The 17,510-nt window shown below is 42.8% G+C and overlaps 1 protein-coding gene across 6 annotated transcripts in view; it reads right to left on the bottom strand.

Annotated features, from left to right (window-relative positions):
• LOC130905657 (gastrula zinc finger protein XlCGF57.1-like) overlaps positions 1–17,510 on the bottom strand; it is a 189,320-nt gene that overhangs the window by 96,060 nt on the left and 75,750 nt on the right. For 4 of the 6 annotated variants that reach the window (XM_057819236.1, XM_057819238.1, XM_057819241.1 and 1 more), the window contains exon 2: positions 16,898–17,299. In XM_057819236.1, the coding sequence (XP_057675219.1) occupies positions 16,898–17,299 (402 nt within the window). Of the gene's footprint in view, positions 1–1,695; positions 7,935–16,897; positions 17,300–17,510 lie in introns of those variants that run through there. The other 2 variants (XM_057819240.1, XM_057819239.1) reach the window with 2 other exon arrangements.

Here is a 17,510-nt window from a genome sequence, read left to right as displayed (position 1 = left end):
ACCTTGAAATGCTTCTTACGAAGCCACTCCTCTGTTGACCTGGCTGTGTGTTTGGGATCATTGTCATGCTGAAAGACCCAGCCACGTCTCATCTTCAGTGCCCTTGCTGATGGAAGGAGATTTTCACTCAAAATCTCACGATACATGGCACCATTCATTCTTTCCTTTAAACAGATCAGTCGTCCTGGTCCCTTTGCAGGAAAAACAGGCCTCGGGCCTGCAAATCCGGTTAATTGAATGGGCTTGGGCCGGGCTATAATACCCGCGGACCCGGGTCGGGCTGGATTTTTCAGCCCCAAACTTACCTCTTGATGACCTTAAATTGGTTGCAGTTACATGTCGGGAATGCTCCCTCCGGAACAAAACACGACACGATTTGACCAACATTGTGACAACCAATGCTGACCAAAAATGACGTGATGTCCAGGTTATAAAATTGCGCCAGCAGCCCTCCACGCACAGAGAGCGCCAGTAGGCAACACGGGACAAGTCCGTGAAAGCGTCCAACCTGCTTCATTCTCGAGACATCTTTTTATGCATGAAAGCAATGACGAGAGTAGATCCCGCGTCACCTGATACGGGAATTTCCCTGGATATATGTGTGAAAAGGGCTACAGGCAACGTGACTTGTCAGATAGAGATGTTGGGAAGAACTATGTAGAATAAATGAATAGTAAAAATAAGTGAAAACGGACGACGCTAAACAAGCTCTTTATTAGGCTTGTTGTTAACACTTGTGGATGTAAATCTGACGTTAGTAGATTGTTCTTATTGGTGATGCGTATGTGGCAGCGTGGCAGTTTTTTATTATTTCTTTTAATGGGTTTTGACAGTTGCCGTCATATTTTCGGGATCAAAGCACCGTATGCCGGGTCAGCGTTCGCCACCGTGTGTCATGGCGGAACGCCGATCCAGTGCGTTCCGGCTCACTTTCACCCCTGTCCGTAACACATTCTCTCAGTCCTCTTCCGGATCATCCAAATGCTCTCCAGCGAACCGCAGACGGGCCTGGAGGTATACTGGCTTCAGCAGGGGGACACTTCTGGCAGTGCAGGATTTGATTTTCACTGGCGGCGCATTGTGCTACTGATAGTAGCCTTTGTTACTGTGGTCCCAGCTCTCTGTAGGTCATTCACTAGACCCCCCCGTGTGGTTCTGGGATTTTTGCTCACCGTTCTTGTTATCATTTTGACGCCACGGGGTGAGATCTTGCATGGAGCCCCAGATCGAGGGAGATTATCAGTGGTCTTGTATGTCTTCAATTTTCTAATAATTGCGCCCACAGTTGATTTCTTTACACCAAGCATTTTACCTATTGCAGATTCAGTCTTCCCAGCCTGGTGCAGGTCTACAATTTTGTCTCAGGTGTCCTTCGACAGCTCATTGGTCTTGGCCATATTGGAGTTTGAAGTGTGACTGACTGAGGTTGTGGCCGGGTGTCTTTTATACCGAGAATGAGGTGCCATTAATAGAGGTAATGAGTGGAGCCTCGTTAGACCTCGTTAGAAGACGTTAGACCTCTTTGACAGCCAAAAATCTTGCTTGTTTGTAGGTGACCAAATACTTATTTTCCACTCTAATTTTGAAATAAATTCTTTAAAAATCCAACAATGTGATTTTTCTGTTTTTTTTTTCACATTCTGTCTCTCATGGTTGAGGTTTACCCATGTTGACAATTACAGGCCACTCTAATCTTTTCAGGTGGGAGAACTTGCACAATTAGTGATTGACTAAATACTTATTTGCCCCACTGTATATGGTTCCATCTCCATTCGAACAATGTCGCAATGGCATACCGCATGCAATGCGTCACTTCCGCTCATTAATATTCATGATGCTAGCTGTAGTTGCTAAGGGGGGGGACCTCCCGTCTGTCCCCAATAATAAATGAATGGAAATCAAGTTCAAGTTTATTGTCCTCTAAGGAGGGGAAACTTATCTTACAGCAGGTGAGCACACAGATACACAACAACAGATAACACATACATATAAAATAACAAAGACCACAATTTTAAAAAATGCTATGAACAGCTTTGCCTCTCGGTCCGAGAATTGTGCAAATTTAGCAGCCTAATCGCACTTGATAAAAAGGAGTTCTTTGTCCTGTTGGACTTAAAACATAGACATAGTCTACGAAGGAGATGTTTACAGAGCTAAATCTACCAATTCTGTCCGAAAATGACATGAATAAAAATGGCGCTGACACTAACAACCAAAACCAAGCCCGTTGACGGGTGGGGGTTAACTGGGTTTGTCCCGGGCCACAGGACCATAGGGGCCCCTTAATTTTCTTTTACATCCACATATTTCTTTTTTATTTAAATCATTGATTAAATATTATGCTCTACTCAATATACAGTTAAAAACTTTAACATATTAAATATTTCAAATATACTGTATATTTTTTCCTTTTTTTGCACAACCCCCCCACCCCTCTATCTTAGCCGACAATGGTTTGACCCCGCTCTGGTGCACTCAAGGCTACCCTAAGTACAGTACGTGCCATGAAGCGGTAAATTAAAATCTGTCTTTGTTATGGGATGAGGAGGGGGCAGGCATAGGATGTTTAGTTATACTGTTTTTTTGGCTTAGCAGGCAGGCATAGCACTGTCAGTTGTATTGTATTGTATTGTAGCCTACATGGACAATAGATGGAAATTGTTTGTTTATATTATGTCACATCACATTAAGGTCTGTGTCACATCACATTACGGTCTGTTAAATTTAACTGACCATTTCAAATTATATAATTTGAAAATTTACACTGTCATTGCTTGCAAAGCGTTAAAAGTACTGTGTATGTTGTCGTGACAAGCCAGTGGCAGGGGGGGCCCTATAATGGTCTCTTGTCCCCGGGCCCCTGCAAATCTGTTGACAGCCCTGCTAACAACTTGGCAACTAATAGTAGGAACAATAGCGGTCTTCGCCGTAAGCTATACGCAATGTTTTTGCCGTCTGTTTTGGTGGCGGGGGCGAGTCAACGAAGAGCTTCACTTCACGTGCAAATGCTCAATAACGAAGGCGTCAATCTCCATATTGAATTGTTAAGAATACACAAAACGATGTCGCAAAGCGCCCAAAAGAGAGCGCTGTAGGACAGCACAAAAACCCCTACTGTGAATTTACCAGAAGGCAGAAAAACTTTGGAAACGAAAATCAAAAGCTTGCCAAAATTAATGGGAAGAGTCACATGTCCAGAAAAAGTTAAAGACAAAAGGGGTAATTTTCTCTTTTTACCGGTTCTTTTTGTAATCGTGTCGAGCAAGGCAAGCCCCTTGGAAACAATAAAAACACAGGTCTGGCAAAAATAATGAAGCAGCAGAGGTGGTGGCAACAGTGAACAATTCATTTATTTTAGTGAATTTATTTTAACACTCATAAATAAAACATGCTTTAATTAAACTGCTTAAAATCTGTCAGTCAACATTTAGGAAAAAAATCACAGCACCGCAAACAAACCCAATCCACGAGCACAATGAAAAAAGGGAAGCCTAGTCAAGAGGTCGTTTGATTAAGGTGACCTGATTAAAAGGGAAGCTTGACTAAAAGGTGACCTGCCTAAAAAGGAACTTGAGTAAACAGCAGTTGACAAAACGTTCTCACTCTAGGTGAGCACTGCTAAGCACAGCAAAGGGTTAACACATTTAACACAATGGTTTTAATATTTTATCATGTGCTAAAATAATAGAAGGCCTGTCTACTATTAGCATGTTAGAAAAATATCATTTTCCTCCAGTACATTGTCCCATCATGAGTAAATTGGATGCTAAAGTGCAAGTGTTAACATTGAAATGGTAATGGTTCATAAAAATATATAACTATATCACATAATATCAGGATAAATTATGAAAAGCACTTCAAAACATTGTAATATAGACATAAAAACAGATTGGAGCTGGATTTACAATAGTTTTGAATAGAAAGTCATCTAGTGGTGAAAATTGTACACAACATCTCTGCTTTCAACGCCCCAAAAGATTGTGGATTGAAGAAAAAAACAGATCAGCACGTCATTAAAAATACAAAATCAAACTTTCATCACATTGACTTTTCTTGCAATATTAATGTCTAATCTAATTACTATTTGAACACTCACATTGAATGCTTTGTCATTGCATATAATGTACAACAAAATGAAGTCTTATCAAATGATCAAGCCAATCAATGGCAGGCTAAAACACAACTAATAAAATTCATGTCAAAAAGAAAAATTTTCAGATCACATTATGCATCAAGCGGTGTCAACATGACCACTCACTCATAGGAGTTGCAACACAAGGCGCAAAGGGGATTATTTTCAGAGGACTTGTACTTGTTGTATAAAAGTAAGGATACATTTTGGAGTTACTGGACAAGTCCGGCCATTCGGAAGCAGTCATATCGTTCCAAAATTCATTGTTAGTAAGGTAGACTACAAAATAAATAATGCCACTTGAGTTAAATCAGGTGGGACAAGAAGTCGTTTCATGCGCAAGATGGGGCCGGATGTATGGGTGGGCCGGTGTGGGCACAGCCCACCCCACGAGTCGTGCCCACCCAATCAAAATGTCGGGAATATCTATTGTAGCGTCGCACTGGATATAGAGAATGCACGGAGAGTTGGTCTCACCTACGTTTTTAATTGCAGGATTAACGGTTACTGTTGGCCGCAACCACGCCAAACAAGCAATCACCAAAACAAGCTGTTTTTCCAACCTTGTTTGTTATCCGCGCGTTTTCTCTCTCTCCTCCAGACACATTCTCGCAGTCTGACATCAGGGGATTAATGACGTCACCAGCCAATACAAAGCGTCACCATACTGAAATGGGGGCAAAACACGTCACAAGCAGTTGCTCTGTCATGCATTGTAGTACAAACGCATTGAACTTTTGTCTTATTTGCGGTCTTTTTTTCCGTCGGAATGACTTAAAGTTGCCGTGTTGCGGTTTGTAATACAAGGAAGAGTTCGGCGCCGCATTTGAAGTTCTTCATTCTTCCTTGTGAGACGAAAAGGACAAGCAAATGGCTGAAAGCAATCAATCGAGGAAAAGTAAAAGACTGTTCCGTGGACCATTCTCGCCAGTGAGAACCTAAATCTAGGCACATTTACGTTTCCAGCCGGCATTTTATTACTGGTGAGTAAACTTTAATCGATTTAATCGATCGGTCAATCGGTATATTATTGGCCTGGTGCGAATTGGTTATTTGGCCGTGACATGTTCACGGCTAAATAACGCTTGGAGGCGAATTACCGGTTACGACAGAAATAATCACTCTGTATATACTACCAATTTTCTTAGTTCCGCACAGTACATATTTCACGTAATTGATAGAGGTCAACTTAGGGTGACTTTATGAGGTCGTTGTAGATGTTTACGAACTCCAATGCAGGCAATTCCTTTGGATAGTTTATCCAGCTATCAGCTGCTGTTTTGTATGGGCAGATTTGCAGGCCAATACACGCTAATTTTAAGTTGTATCGCCTGCTCGCGTCTGTCGGCAGCGACTCGTGATAATAATAAGTCATGTTTAAGACGTTTTTATGAAAAAAAAAAAAAAAGACACAAAACACAGCTGAAATATATGAATTTCAGACGTTTGTCTACGGATGTTTACCTGTGCGTGCCCCCATCTCACAATGGCGACACGTTGCTATGCCGACTGCGAGAATAAGTAGATAGATGAATGAAAAAAATAAAAAATAAACCCCCCAAAAATTAATGCAGCCTCAACCGGACACAAGCCAGTTTCCTACTTGCACCGGTGGTCTGCCAAAATCTGCTACATCGGCGAAACGTCCTACATTAGCCGAATTTGACACCCAAAGTACTACCGTGCGCTCTAAACTTTTGTTTAGATGCATACAGGAATAACGTACAAAAAAAATGCCTGCAGAAAATACTTAAATGTAGTTATATCAAATAAGGACGGTTTTAATACGCTACGTGACCAATGTGGTCAACTGCTTCAAAGCTAACACAAAAAAACAATGGTTACAAGTATGAGAGGGTAATACATGCAATAAGTATCTTTGAGGCAGTGAAAAGGTTCTAAATAACTAGATAAAAACAAAAATAGTGAGTACTCGCCACTTCTAACCGATGTGCACATGCGTGTGGATGCATGCGCAAGCGCGCTGAGCATTGTGCAGGACGTTTCGCCGCGTAGTAAGGAATGGCCGAACAACGGTCCCAAGCCTGGAGAAATGCAGAGGGTAGAAAAAAGCCTGCATTGGGGGTGCCCCCTCAAGATTTCTTAGTGCCCACTCTGGTGGGTAAACCTAGATCCGGGCCTGGGGCAAGATTTTAGCTTCAGTATTTTTTCGGCACCGGACACATGAAAATGCAAGGATAAGAAGAACAAAACTTCCGTAACACCAGCGGCAACTTGGCTACATAAACACCCGGTCTTTGTGGTGGCACGGGCTTGATTCCACATCTGCCTTCATGAACATGTTGTCCTCCCATGTCGTGATGATGGCAGATGGATACGGTGTTTCCAAATTGTATTTTTTTAGGGAATTTGATGAGTGATGCCACCCTACCTCCACAGTTGTTTTGGATGGAGAAAGTGTCAAATAGAAGTCGCGAGCAGAAATGCGGAAATAAAGCGGAAGTACCTTGGAAACTTGTCTATAGAATACCAACGTCCTGTCATTGGCCACTGCTTCTCAAACCAACACACACGTGTATCTTAACGTGAGCCTTCCGAGTGAATCCTTTACCACAAACTGAGCAGGAAAAAGGTTTTTTGCCAGTGTGGGTTATTGTGTGTGTTTCTAAGTTGCTTTTTTGAGAGAATTTTTTACCACAAACTGAGCAGGAAAAAGGTTTTTCTCCAATGTGGGCTCTTTTGTGCCTTTTTAAGGTACTCTTGTGACTGAATCTTTGACCACAAACTGAGCAGACAAAAGGTTTTTCTCCAGTGTGGGTTTTTGTGTGTTGTCTTAACTGTTCCTTTACAACAAATCTTTGACCGCAAACTGCGCAGAAAAAAGGTTTTTCACCAGTGTGGGTTCTTGCGTGTGTTTTTAAGCTATGCGACTGAGAGAACCTTTGACCACAAACTGAGCAGGAAAAATGTTTGACTCCAGTGTGGATTAGAGTGTGTATATTTAAGGTGTTCTTGTAACCGAATCCTTGGCCACAAACTGAGCAGACAAAAGGTTTTTCACCAGTGTGGGTTCTTGCGTGTATTTTTAAGCTATGCGATTGAGAGAATCTTTTCCCACAAATTGAGCAGGAAAAAGGTTTGTCTCCAGTGTGGATTAGTGCGTGTACTTTTAAGGTGTTCTTATAACCGAATGCTTGGCCACAAACTGAGCAGACAAAAGGTTTTTCACCAGTGTGGGTTCTTGTGTGTGTTGTTAACTTCCTCTTGCAATTGAATCTTTGGCCACAAACTGAGCAGGAAAAAGGGTTTTCTCCAGTGTGCATTCGTGTGTGTATTTTTAAGGTGCTCTTGTAACTGAATCTTTGACCACAAACTAAGCAAACAAAAGGTTTTTCACCAGTGTGGCTCCTCATATGCCTGTGACAAGAATACTTATTAGCAAAGGTTTTCCCACACTGAGAGCATTTGTCTTCACTCTGAGCTATGTTATGACCATCATCATTGTAAGGTGAGTGTGACGTGGCGCCATTTCTATCTGACGGAGGAATGACAATGTCTGCTTGCAATCCTTCTGTTGAGCTGCTGCTGCTGCCACTTGAAAGCTTCGTCCCTCCTCTGGCCTCACTCAGACCATCTTCACTCGTCAAGGGCTCACCAGTTGACCTGACGATACCTTTCTCCTCTTTAATGTATGGCAGTTCTTCCTCCTCCTTTTTGATTGGAAGTTGCTTCTGTTGACAGGCCTCTGGCTCCTCCTCTTTGATATGGGGGAGCTCAACATCCACTTGAACACCCGGAGATTCTGGCTCCTGCTGCTTAAAACCAAGATATCTTCTGAAACCTTCAAGTCAAAAGAAAACAAATAATATATTTTATGGGCTGTCTATCCTAGGGCCTAGTTCGGGCCGGCCCGAGCCCGAGCAATTAACTTAACTTGCAGGCCCGAACCCGAAAAAAACAAAAAATGTACGTTTTATTTGTAGGCCCGAGCTCATTTTATTTGTGAGGACTCAGGAGGAGGAGGAAATGCAGGGATGCGATGCGTGGTTGCGTTTTGTGTGATCACATTTGTGACGATGCCATGTGCATAATGATAACAAAGCCTTTCTTTTGCAACAAATTCTCCCAGTCAAACAAGACTGTAAGATGCATATTCAATATTCAAAGGAATGTGTAACACTCGCTACCACAGCAGTGGCAATGGCAGCGTGCACAGACGCAGCGGCCCGGAGTTCCTTTTACGTCTGTACTTTGTTGGTGGTGTTGTGGGTAATTTCACACGGTTTATGCACATTTCAGTACACCAAAGACGAACTCTTACAACTGAGCGGAGATTATCAGCTGTCCGCTGAGTATCTTATTCCCCCGGAGATCGTCAAAACACTCGCGGGGACACCCGCTGCAGCAGGCCGAAGGAGGAGGCGCTGTGAGCGGAGGCAGAAGAGAGGCAAGCGCGGGGGCGTGTGGGCCCGGCTTAAGGCTAGCCCTTTCAAACCACTCTTCTGCCACGCCCACTGTACACACCAAAGATCAAAAGCGCTGGGATTACAGTAAAAACAGTGAGAACCTGGCCAGAGGATGCTGTTCCAATGCTTCAGGACTGTTTCCACCACACTGACTGGGATATATTTAAGGAGCACAACACAGATAATCGCACCACACTGGACAATTACACCTCCACTGTTTTGGATTACATCTGCTTCTGTGTGGACAATGTCACATGTTGGTAACAATTCCGTGTGTTTCCTAACACACCACCATGGATGACACACAAGGCAAAGCAACTTATACGGGAAAGGGACATTGCATTCTATACTGGGGACCAGGAGCCGTACAGTGCTGCTCGGGCCAATCTCAGGAGGGGCATCAATGCTGCCAAGCACCATCACCGGAGGAGTATTGAGGCCAGGTTTGAGAACACCACAAACCCGAGGCAGATCTGGGAGGGCATCAGGGCCATCACGGACTACAGGAGGAAAACACCACCACCCTCAGCTGACAGTCCCACTCTCGCTGAGGATCTAAACCTCTTTTATGCGCGTTTTGACAGGGACAATACAGACACTGTCCTGCCCCCCCTCCCCTCGTCTGACCCTGCTCCTGTCCTGAGAGCGCATGAGGTGAGAGGTGTCTTCCGCCACATTAACACCAGAAAGGCGGCCGGTCCAGATGGAGTACTGGGCCGGGTGCTAAAGGACTGTGCTGCGGAGCTGACAGACATCTTCACCGACATTTTCAACACCTCACTGTCCTGCTCACTGGTCCCTGCCTGCTTTAAAGCAGCCACAATTGTCCCTCTCCCAAAACAGTCCAATGTCACATGTCTCAATGATTACAGACCTGTGGCTCTCACCTCCATCCCTGTCAAATGTCTGGAGAGACTGGTCATCATACACATCAGAGCTGCCTTACCGCCTTCACTGGACCCACACCAATTTGCATACAAAGAGAATCGTTCAACTGAGGAAGCCATCGCCACGGTGCTGTACACACTTTTAGTGCACCTGGAGCATAAAAACACCTATGCACGGCTCCTCTTTGTGGACTACAGTTCAGCATTTAACACCATTCGGCCGTTCAAACTCCTGTCCAAACTCCACCTACTGGGCCTCAACACCGCCCTGTGCAATTGGACTGTGGACTTTTTAACCAACCGCACACAGAGTGTCAGAGTGGGCAAAAACACCTCCTCCACTCTTACCATCAACACCGGGGCCCCTCGGGTGTGTTCTGAGCCCTCTGCTTTACACACTGTACACTCATGACTGCTCCGCCTCCTCTGAATCCAACCTCATCGTCAAGTTTGCCGACGACACCACAGTGCTCGGACTTATCTCCAACAACGACGAAACAGATTACAGAAGGGAGGTGCAACATCTGGAGTCATGGTGTCACAACAACAACTTGGCTCTAAACACCAAAAAGACCAAGGAGATTGTGGTGGATTTCCGTAAAGGGAGTCACATCACCCATCAGCCTCTCTCTATCGGCAACGACGTGGTGGAGAGGGTGAGAAGTTTTAAATTCTTGGGGGTCACGGTGACTGAGGACCTGTCCTGGGGGGATCACATTTCCGCAGCGGTGGGTAAGGCACAACAACGCCTCTACTACTTGAGGAAGCTGAGGAGCACTCACATCCACAGACCTCTGATGGAGAACTTTTACAACTGTGCCATCAGCAGTGTACTGTCATATGGACTTCTAGTGTGGTTTTCAAGCTGCACCAAGGCTGACCAGCAGGCGCTCCAGCGCGTGGTGAAAGCTGCCGGGAGAATCATTGGAATGACTCTCCCTGAGATCAGCACCATCTACTCCACTCGCTGTTTAAGAAGAGTGCACAACATACTGTGGGACCAGCACCATCCTGCTCACCCCCTTTTCCACCTGCTGCCCTCAGGGAGAAGGTACAGGTCCATACAGGCCAGAACATCAAGACTGGCCAACAGTCTGTATCCACAGGCTGTGAGGCTACTGAATTCTGCCCCTCTCCCCTCTCTGCCCCCCCCTTTTACGGACAATAACTCACATCCACCAAAAACAATAACTCTGAACTGGTTTGCATTGTTACAGTATGTCACTACCCACTACTTCCTCCTCCCTTACCCTTGCCTATTGGTTGACAACCAGTATACTTGATTATACTTGATTAACTCATCTGGTTTTGCACTGACTTATAACTGTTCCTATCAGGTATATTTTTGCTCTGCACTTTAGCACTGACATGACTTTATGCGGCTGTGAAATCTTTTTTGTACTTATGTCTAATACTGTGTCAATGTTTACACTTGGAACTTAAGGGTATTTATTATATGGGTTTTGCACTTTACCAACTTAGTTGTATGGATGCTCCAAACAAAGTTTCGTTGTGCTTTTTGCAACAATGACAATAAATATTCTGAATCTGAATAAACATTTATATCTTTTATATTTGTGTGTCTGTTCTATCAGGTGGATAGTTCTCGCCTCATTTCCTTGACAAAATGCAATAGACATTTTAATTTCTTCGAGTTGGCAGAAAAAAACAAGTTTTCTTAATGTTTAAATAGTCTACCTCTTTTTATGTTCATTATAAATGCTTATACACAACAAAATAATGCTGGAAAGGTTTGTTAAATATATTTTTGTGTGGGATATTGTGCTCACTACACGCCTCTCTGACAAGGAGATGAACAGCATATACAAAATAAACTAAAATACTTTTAAATAATATTCTTTATTTTAATGACTCGCATCAGAACACACAAAAGAACAACCTGCCTTAAGGATCACTGAAACAAAATAAATAACATTTTAAGGAACACCACGAACTCCACAATGTCCTGCTTAGCACGAAGAGGTGCAGCCCTCGAAACAAATGATAACGATGTTTGACTAATATCACCTTTTAGGCCATTACAGTTTTTAAAATGCCTGCTCAGCGTCGAGGTGCCAGTCTTTCTGCTCTCGTACGAAAGCAAAGCGCCACATTTGTTGCATTCGTCAAGGCCGACGGTTTTCTGTAGCACCTTCCACTATCAATTTAAATCCTTTCCACACACACCACTCGTGGATTATTGCCTTTTCAATCACCCCGTCTTTAGTTTGCTTTTCACTAGGGCTGTCCCAAACGACTAATTTCCTCCCGATTAGTCAGCCGACTATTTTTACGATTAGTCGACTGATCTAATAATTTTTTTTTTTTAATTTAATTAAATAATTAATTAATTTTTACTAATTTAATAATGAAATATTTATTTAAAGCTTATTAATTCACAAAAAACATTTTGGAACACCTAAATTCTTTATTAATGTATAAATAAATAACATAAATATCAATAATAAATCACAAACAATGAGGTCAAATGCTGCTGGCATTTACTGCTGCAAAAAAAATGTAAACGGAAACACTGTGACTTCACCTTTTTAACAGGAGTCAAAACAATTCTTACTCTTTTTGCGGTATGTCATTGTCTATATTGTTCTAAATGTTAAAATGAATTGCAATGTCCCGGACAATCATTTTCAGAATACTTTGTGTGAGTTCAGATGCTCTTTCCGGTGTGCATTCCGCATTTTTTGGGGAGGGGAACAACTGTTCAACTTTTGTTTGTTTTAACCTGAAGATAACACAGAGGGCACACTGAAATATTACCACAATTATTTTGAATGAGGCACTCTTACCCACAGTAACAGAAATTAAGTATATAGTATTAATTTTATAGTATACAACTATATGTAAAACTTTATAATATTAAATAACTAACATTAGTGCAGTCACGGTTTACAGTAAGCAGGCCAGAGGTGTTTCCATATACATTTTTTAATATATTATGTATATACAGGATATATGTATATATTTTCCCTAAGTGGGAGCTGCCATGATCATAATAAATTTAATAATAATTTTAAAAAATATCAAATTATATTATTTTATCAAATAAAAATGCGCGTTGATACGACGCACATAAAGGCAACTTCCATTTAAAAAATCGTTAGAGAGTTGTATGGACTTACAATCCGCTAGCTTGTTGTTTCTTGTTGTCTTCGAAAATTATACTTGGGTGACGGCGCTTCAAGTGTTCGTTTATAGCCGACATGCTACCGTGGTATGCAAGCTCAGCTTAGCAAAGAGTACACACAGTGGCACCCTCCATATTTTCCTTGATATAATTCCAGGCTCTGGCTATTCTGGTCCGCTTTTTTGGCTTTATGCCGCTTTCACGTGTTACCATCTCTGCCCTTTTTGGAAATTGGCGGTGTTTTCAACTCCTCACCGGCGATTCACTTGGCTCGTTGTCGTCGGTTCGTCTGGGTTCGTCCAATTTCCTCCTCGGGAAGGCGGCGGCGTGCATAAAAACACAGAGAGGCGTCGGATGGCTCTTTAAGGATACTTTTATTGACCAAAACAAAAACGTGGGGGATGAAGTCACTCAACTCGGCGCGACCCGCTCACTTTTCCAACTCGCCGATCTCACTCCCTCTCTCTCGCTCGCTCGCCCACTTTCTTCCTCTTTGTTCAATCTGACAACGCCGGTCACATTGAAATAACAGCGGACCCCTTGGGGGTGCCAGTAACAACCGCTTGTATCGCGAGCGCCTGCCATTCTAAACTCTATTCGCATGTAATTTTTTTTCACCTGTCGTTACCCGTCGACAGTATGTTTTGCCCGTCGACGCATTTACGTCATCGATGACGTCGACAACATCGACTAGTCGGAACAGCTCTACTTTTCACCTCTTGCTGCTCTATATCGAAATTCGAAAAGGAAAAACCAGGATGCAGATTTGCAGACTCGCAGAGAGCGCGAGCTAAGGAAGATTAAAAGGAGGGCGGAGCCACGGCGTTCATGTACGCAAACAATGCACTGGCTCTGCTGCGGCTCATGTTTGGGATTACCAAAGCGCCTTCTCTTTGTTTTATCCAATTATTAATTTTAAAACAAGTATTCCTTAGTTTCACATCCATACATCGTTTTAGTATACAAATATTTATTTATTTGAAAAATGTTAGCGAGAGAGAAGTCCGCCCGACCCTAACGTAAATGATTGACATTTTGGGCCTGACCCGGACCAAAATTCGGTCGGCCAGCCTCTCGAACCACTTCATAATTATTAGGATTAGGGCAAATTGGCGGTAATCATTTGGGCCAGATACTGGTGTCATTTTGGGAACCGGGATGATGGTGGCGGATTTCAGGCAAGTTTGGGATGACTGCTTGGGACAGGGAGACATTGACGATTCTGCAGAACATATGAGACAGCTGGTCTGCACATGCTCCGAGTACTTCCCCTGATACTCCGTCTGGCCCAGCAGCCTTCCTGGGGTTCACTGACTGTAGGACAGGCTCCTCTATGGTGAATGAGGGGGTGCTGAGTCCTGAGAGGGGTAGGGGTGGGGCTGGAGTGGGTGAGTGTCGCTGTGGTGATTCAAACCGGGCGAAGAAGTTCAGCTCCTCCGCCAGCACCTTATTCAGCGCTGCGGGTTGCAGACTCCCATCGCAGTCCTTCATTTTCCTTTTATTTGGCTGTAATATGCACTACATTGCCACAACAATAATAGTCCTTCTGTTAACGGACCCATTTGAAGGAGTAGGGGGAAATTCTAATAGCCGTGTAAAGAGTTTTACTAGTTTCTGTGAGAAGGTGAATAGTTTTTATTTGTTGTTCGTGAACGACATTTCCATTAGGGCTGGGCGATATGGCCTTAAACATGTATCACGATAAATTGAGCAGATTTATCTCGATAACGATAAATGACGATAAATTCGCCCAAGCGGACTGTTATATAATTTGAAAATCTGAATCAATGCATGAAATACAGATTAACTATTTCTTGTTGATTTATTTACCAGCATTCAATTTGATATACTGTATTTAACAATTGTACATGCAGTCTAAACATTAAATTTATAAAAATTAGGGCTGTCAAAATTATCGCGTTAACTGGCGTTAATTAATTTTTTTAATTAATCACGTTAAAATATTTGACGCAATTAACGCACTTGCCCAGCTCAGACATATTTAAATGTCACTAGAGTGAAAGGCCCACCTGTTAATTGTGTTTTGCGGAGTTTTGCTGCCCTCTGCTGGCGTTTGGGTGCGACTGATTTTATAGTGTAAGTAATTATTGCCATCAACAATGGCGGGCTACTAGTTTATTTTTTGATTGAAAATTTTACAAATTTTATTAAAACAAAAACATTAAGAGGGGTTTTAATATAAAATTTCTATAACTGATTTAGAACTGATTTATTGTTATAATAAACAAATACAGTCCTTATGTACCGCATGTTGAAAATATATATCCATCTTGCGTCTTATCTTTCCATTCCAACAATAATTTAGAGAAAAATATGGCATATTATATAGATGGTTTGAATTGCGATTAATTACAATTTTTAAGCTGTAATTAACTCGATTAAAAATTTTAATCGTTTGACAGCCCTAATAAAAATGTATTGTAAGCAATAAGAATTCAAGTATGAACATTTATAACAGCGTGTATGACTTGAACAATGTACATTGTCAAAATCAATATGCCTGTGCAAACATGTAATTGTAACACAAATGACTTGCAGCTTGAACAGTACACTTCAAAAAGACAACTTATTGTTAATGGCTGCTGTGATATAATTATTAAATACAAGTGTTTACTTTATGGTTTAAGGGTCCCCCCAGTGCATTTTTTCATAAATGCACGCACAATAAAAATAGCTGGGGCCATTTCTCGGTCATTATAAGTTTCGCCGTTGGATTGTACTTTATGCAGAATTCTTTACCATCACAAAAGCTATCAGAGGAATCACACACACAGACAGATACAAAATAACGCCACATAGTAATTGCTAGATGCAGTCCGTGCCCAATCCACTCATTAAGTTCAGCCGTTTCGACCAGGTTAGAGCCTCTATCGGACTCCATAACGTTCATTTGTAGCGTTAGCCGCTAGCTAGCGTTAGCCTAGCTACCAGTAGAAAGCACTGAAAGCACCATCTCCGGAAATCGTGAGAACAAAGGAGGACAGCGGGTGAAAGCCCGTCTGGATGCCACCAAGAGTCTACTAAATGTGGGTTGAAAGTTTGGTGAACCTCCCTTAAGCCACACTCCATCACGTTTTGCTTGTAGCGTTAGCTGCTAGCGTTAGCTTACCGGGCTTTTGTTTGATTGGCTTCCTGATGATCATGTGACTCCCTACGCAAGCACATTCACAGCTTTCTTAAAGGGGAATGAACATAGACGAACAACACAGAATCAAAGCGGGATGAAAAGACTATTTTCTTGTTTTATTAATTTACCGAATTTACCGACATGGTCAAAATTACGTCGGTCATCGTTAAGAATTTCGGTGACGGTAAATTTTCGGTTTACCGCCCTGCTCTAATTTCCATACAAACGCTCATTGAGGTATCATTAACTTAGCAAGGAGAGGTATGAGAGTCATTTTTCGAGTGTCCTAGAGCACGCGAAATTTAAAAAAAAGCGCATTTATCAAAGTTTCGTCAGCCGTAATTGTGTATATCCGTCAGCCGAAACAGTCTGATAGCACATATGTAAGTATGCCTGCCCCTCTGCTGTTGGATGTGTTGTTGACATTAGTGTGGCGGCACTCTGAAAATAGAGCAAGGCTATATTTTGGGCACCGCCTCTAGCCGCAAATTCGTATGACCTTGGCCTTCCGTCCAGGACGGCCGTCGACCGCTCACTTTTGTCGAAAAGTCCGATCCAAACTACTGTACTGCCCCGGATATGGGGGAAGAAGGAGAGGAGTCGGTATTGGCTTACCCACTTTATTGTGGCAACAATAATAAAGAAAACCAAAATAACAGCAGGCTGCCGCGACATGCGACCGTTATCTCGCCCGTTCTCCCATTTTTCCTACTCGCTTCCCTCCTACGTATCAGCTCCCCTGTCCGATTGTCTCTGAAGGGGGCCGCGCATAGTTACAAACATTACAATAAACAATGAATAGATTGCCGGTGAACCTTTCACACTAGACTGCCGCTAGTTTGAAACGGCCTTAAAAAAAAAAAAAAGACACACAAAAAAAAAAAAAACTCATTTGCAAGGCGTGGCGGCATGTATACTGACACTTTTTAAATTTGCGAAAATTGGGAGTCTCAGAACGGAAGTTTATTCCGCCATGTGCTCATCTTTCATTTGACCATGGTGCACACACTCGTTTGACGGTCACTCTACACACAATTCTGTTTCATACGTTTCGACATACATGGGTTGCACCCCACCAAATGACAGTTCCGGCTTCTTGGTTAGAGCGCGTCAGACAGAGTCCCGCACTGCCCTCAATCTGAGTAACTTGATACTCACAGAACAGCGAATGTGATGTGGCGTTGTCGCTTTCTGATGGTTGAGTGATGAGGTTGTCTATTTGGGATCCTTCTGTTGAACTGCTGCTGCCGCCACTCGGAGACTTCGCCCCTCTACTGGCGTCACTCGGACCTCCATCTTCACCCTTCAAGGGCTCACAAGTCCACTCGGGGACGTCCACCACCTCGTCTTTAACATATGAAGGGTCTTCCTCCTCCTTTTTGAGGGGATGAGATTGCTGCTTCTCCTCAATGTGGGGGTTCTCAACTGTAATTAAATACTCCTTCCGCTCTTCTTTAATGAGGACGAATTCTTCCTCCACCTTTACGTATGGCGACTCTTCCTCCTTCTCTTCCATGCGAGGCGACTCTTGGAGTTCAGGACGATGCGCTTGATTGGCATCTGCAAGACCAAGACCAAAATCACACATGGGCCAAATCTTATTTCTTCATTGCCATACTCAGTCCCCAAAATAGTTATTACTTGGGAAATATTCTTCCGTAACGATTTTTTATTTATCCGGATCTTGTTGTCATCCACTACCACACAATATAATTCATCTGGCTTGACATCACATTTTAATAAGACACAAACATAAACTGTGGGGGGAGGG

Source organism: Corythoichthys intestinalis, chromosome 17 (assembly GCF_030265065.1).
Source record: "Corythoichthys intestinalis isolate RoL2023-P3 chromosome 17, ASM3026506v1, whole genome shotgun sequence".
NCBI lineage: Eukaryota > Metazoa > Chordata > Actinopteri > Syngnathiformes > Syngnathidae > Corythoichthys > Corythoichthys intestinalis.
The sequence above is the reverse complement of the archived record's forward strand: the minus strand, read 5'-3'. Positions and strand labels throughout refer to the sequence as shown.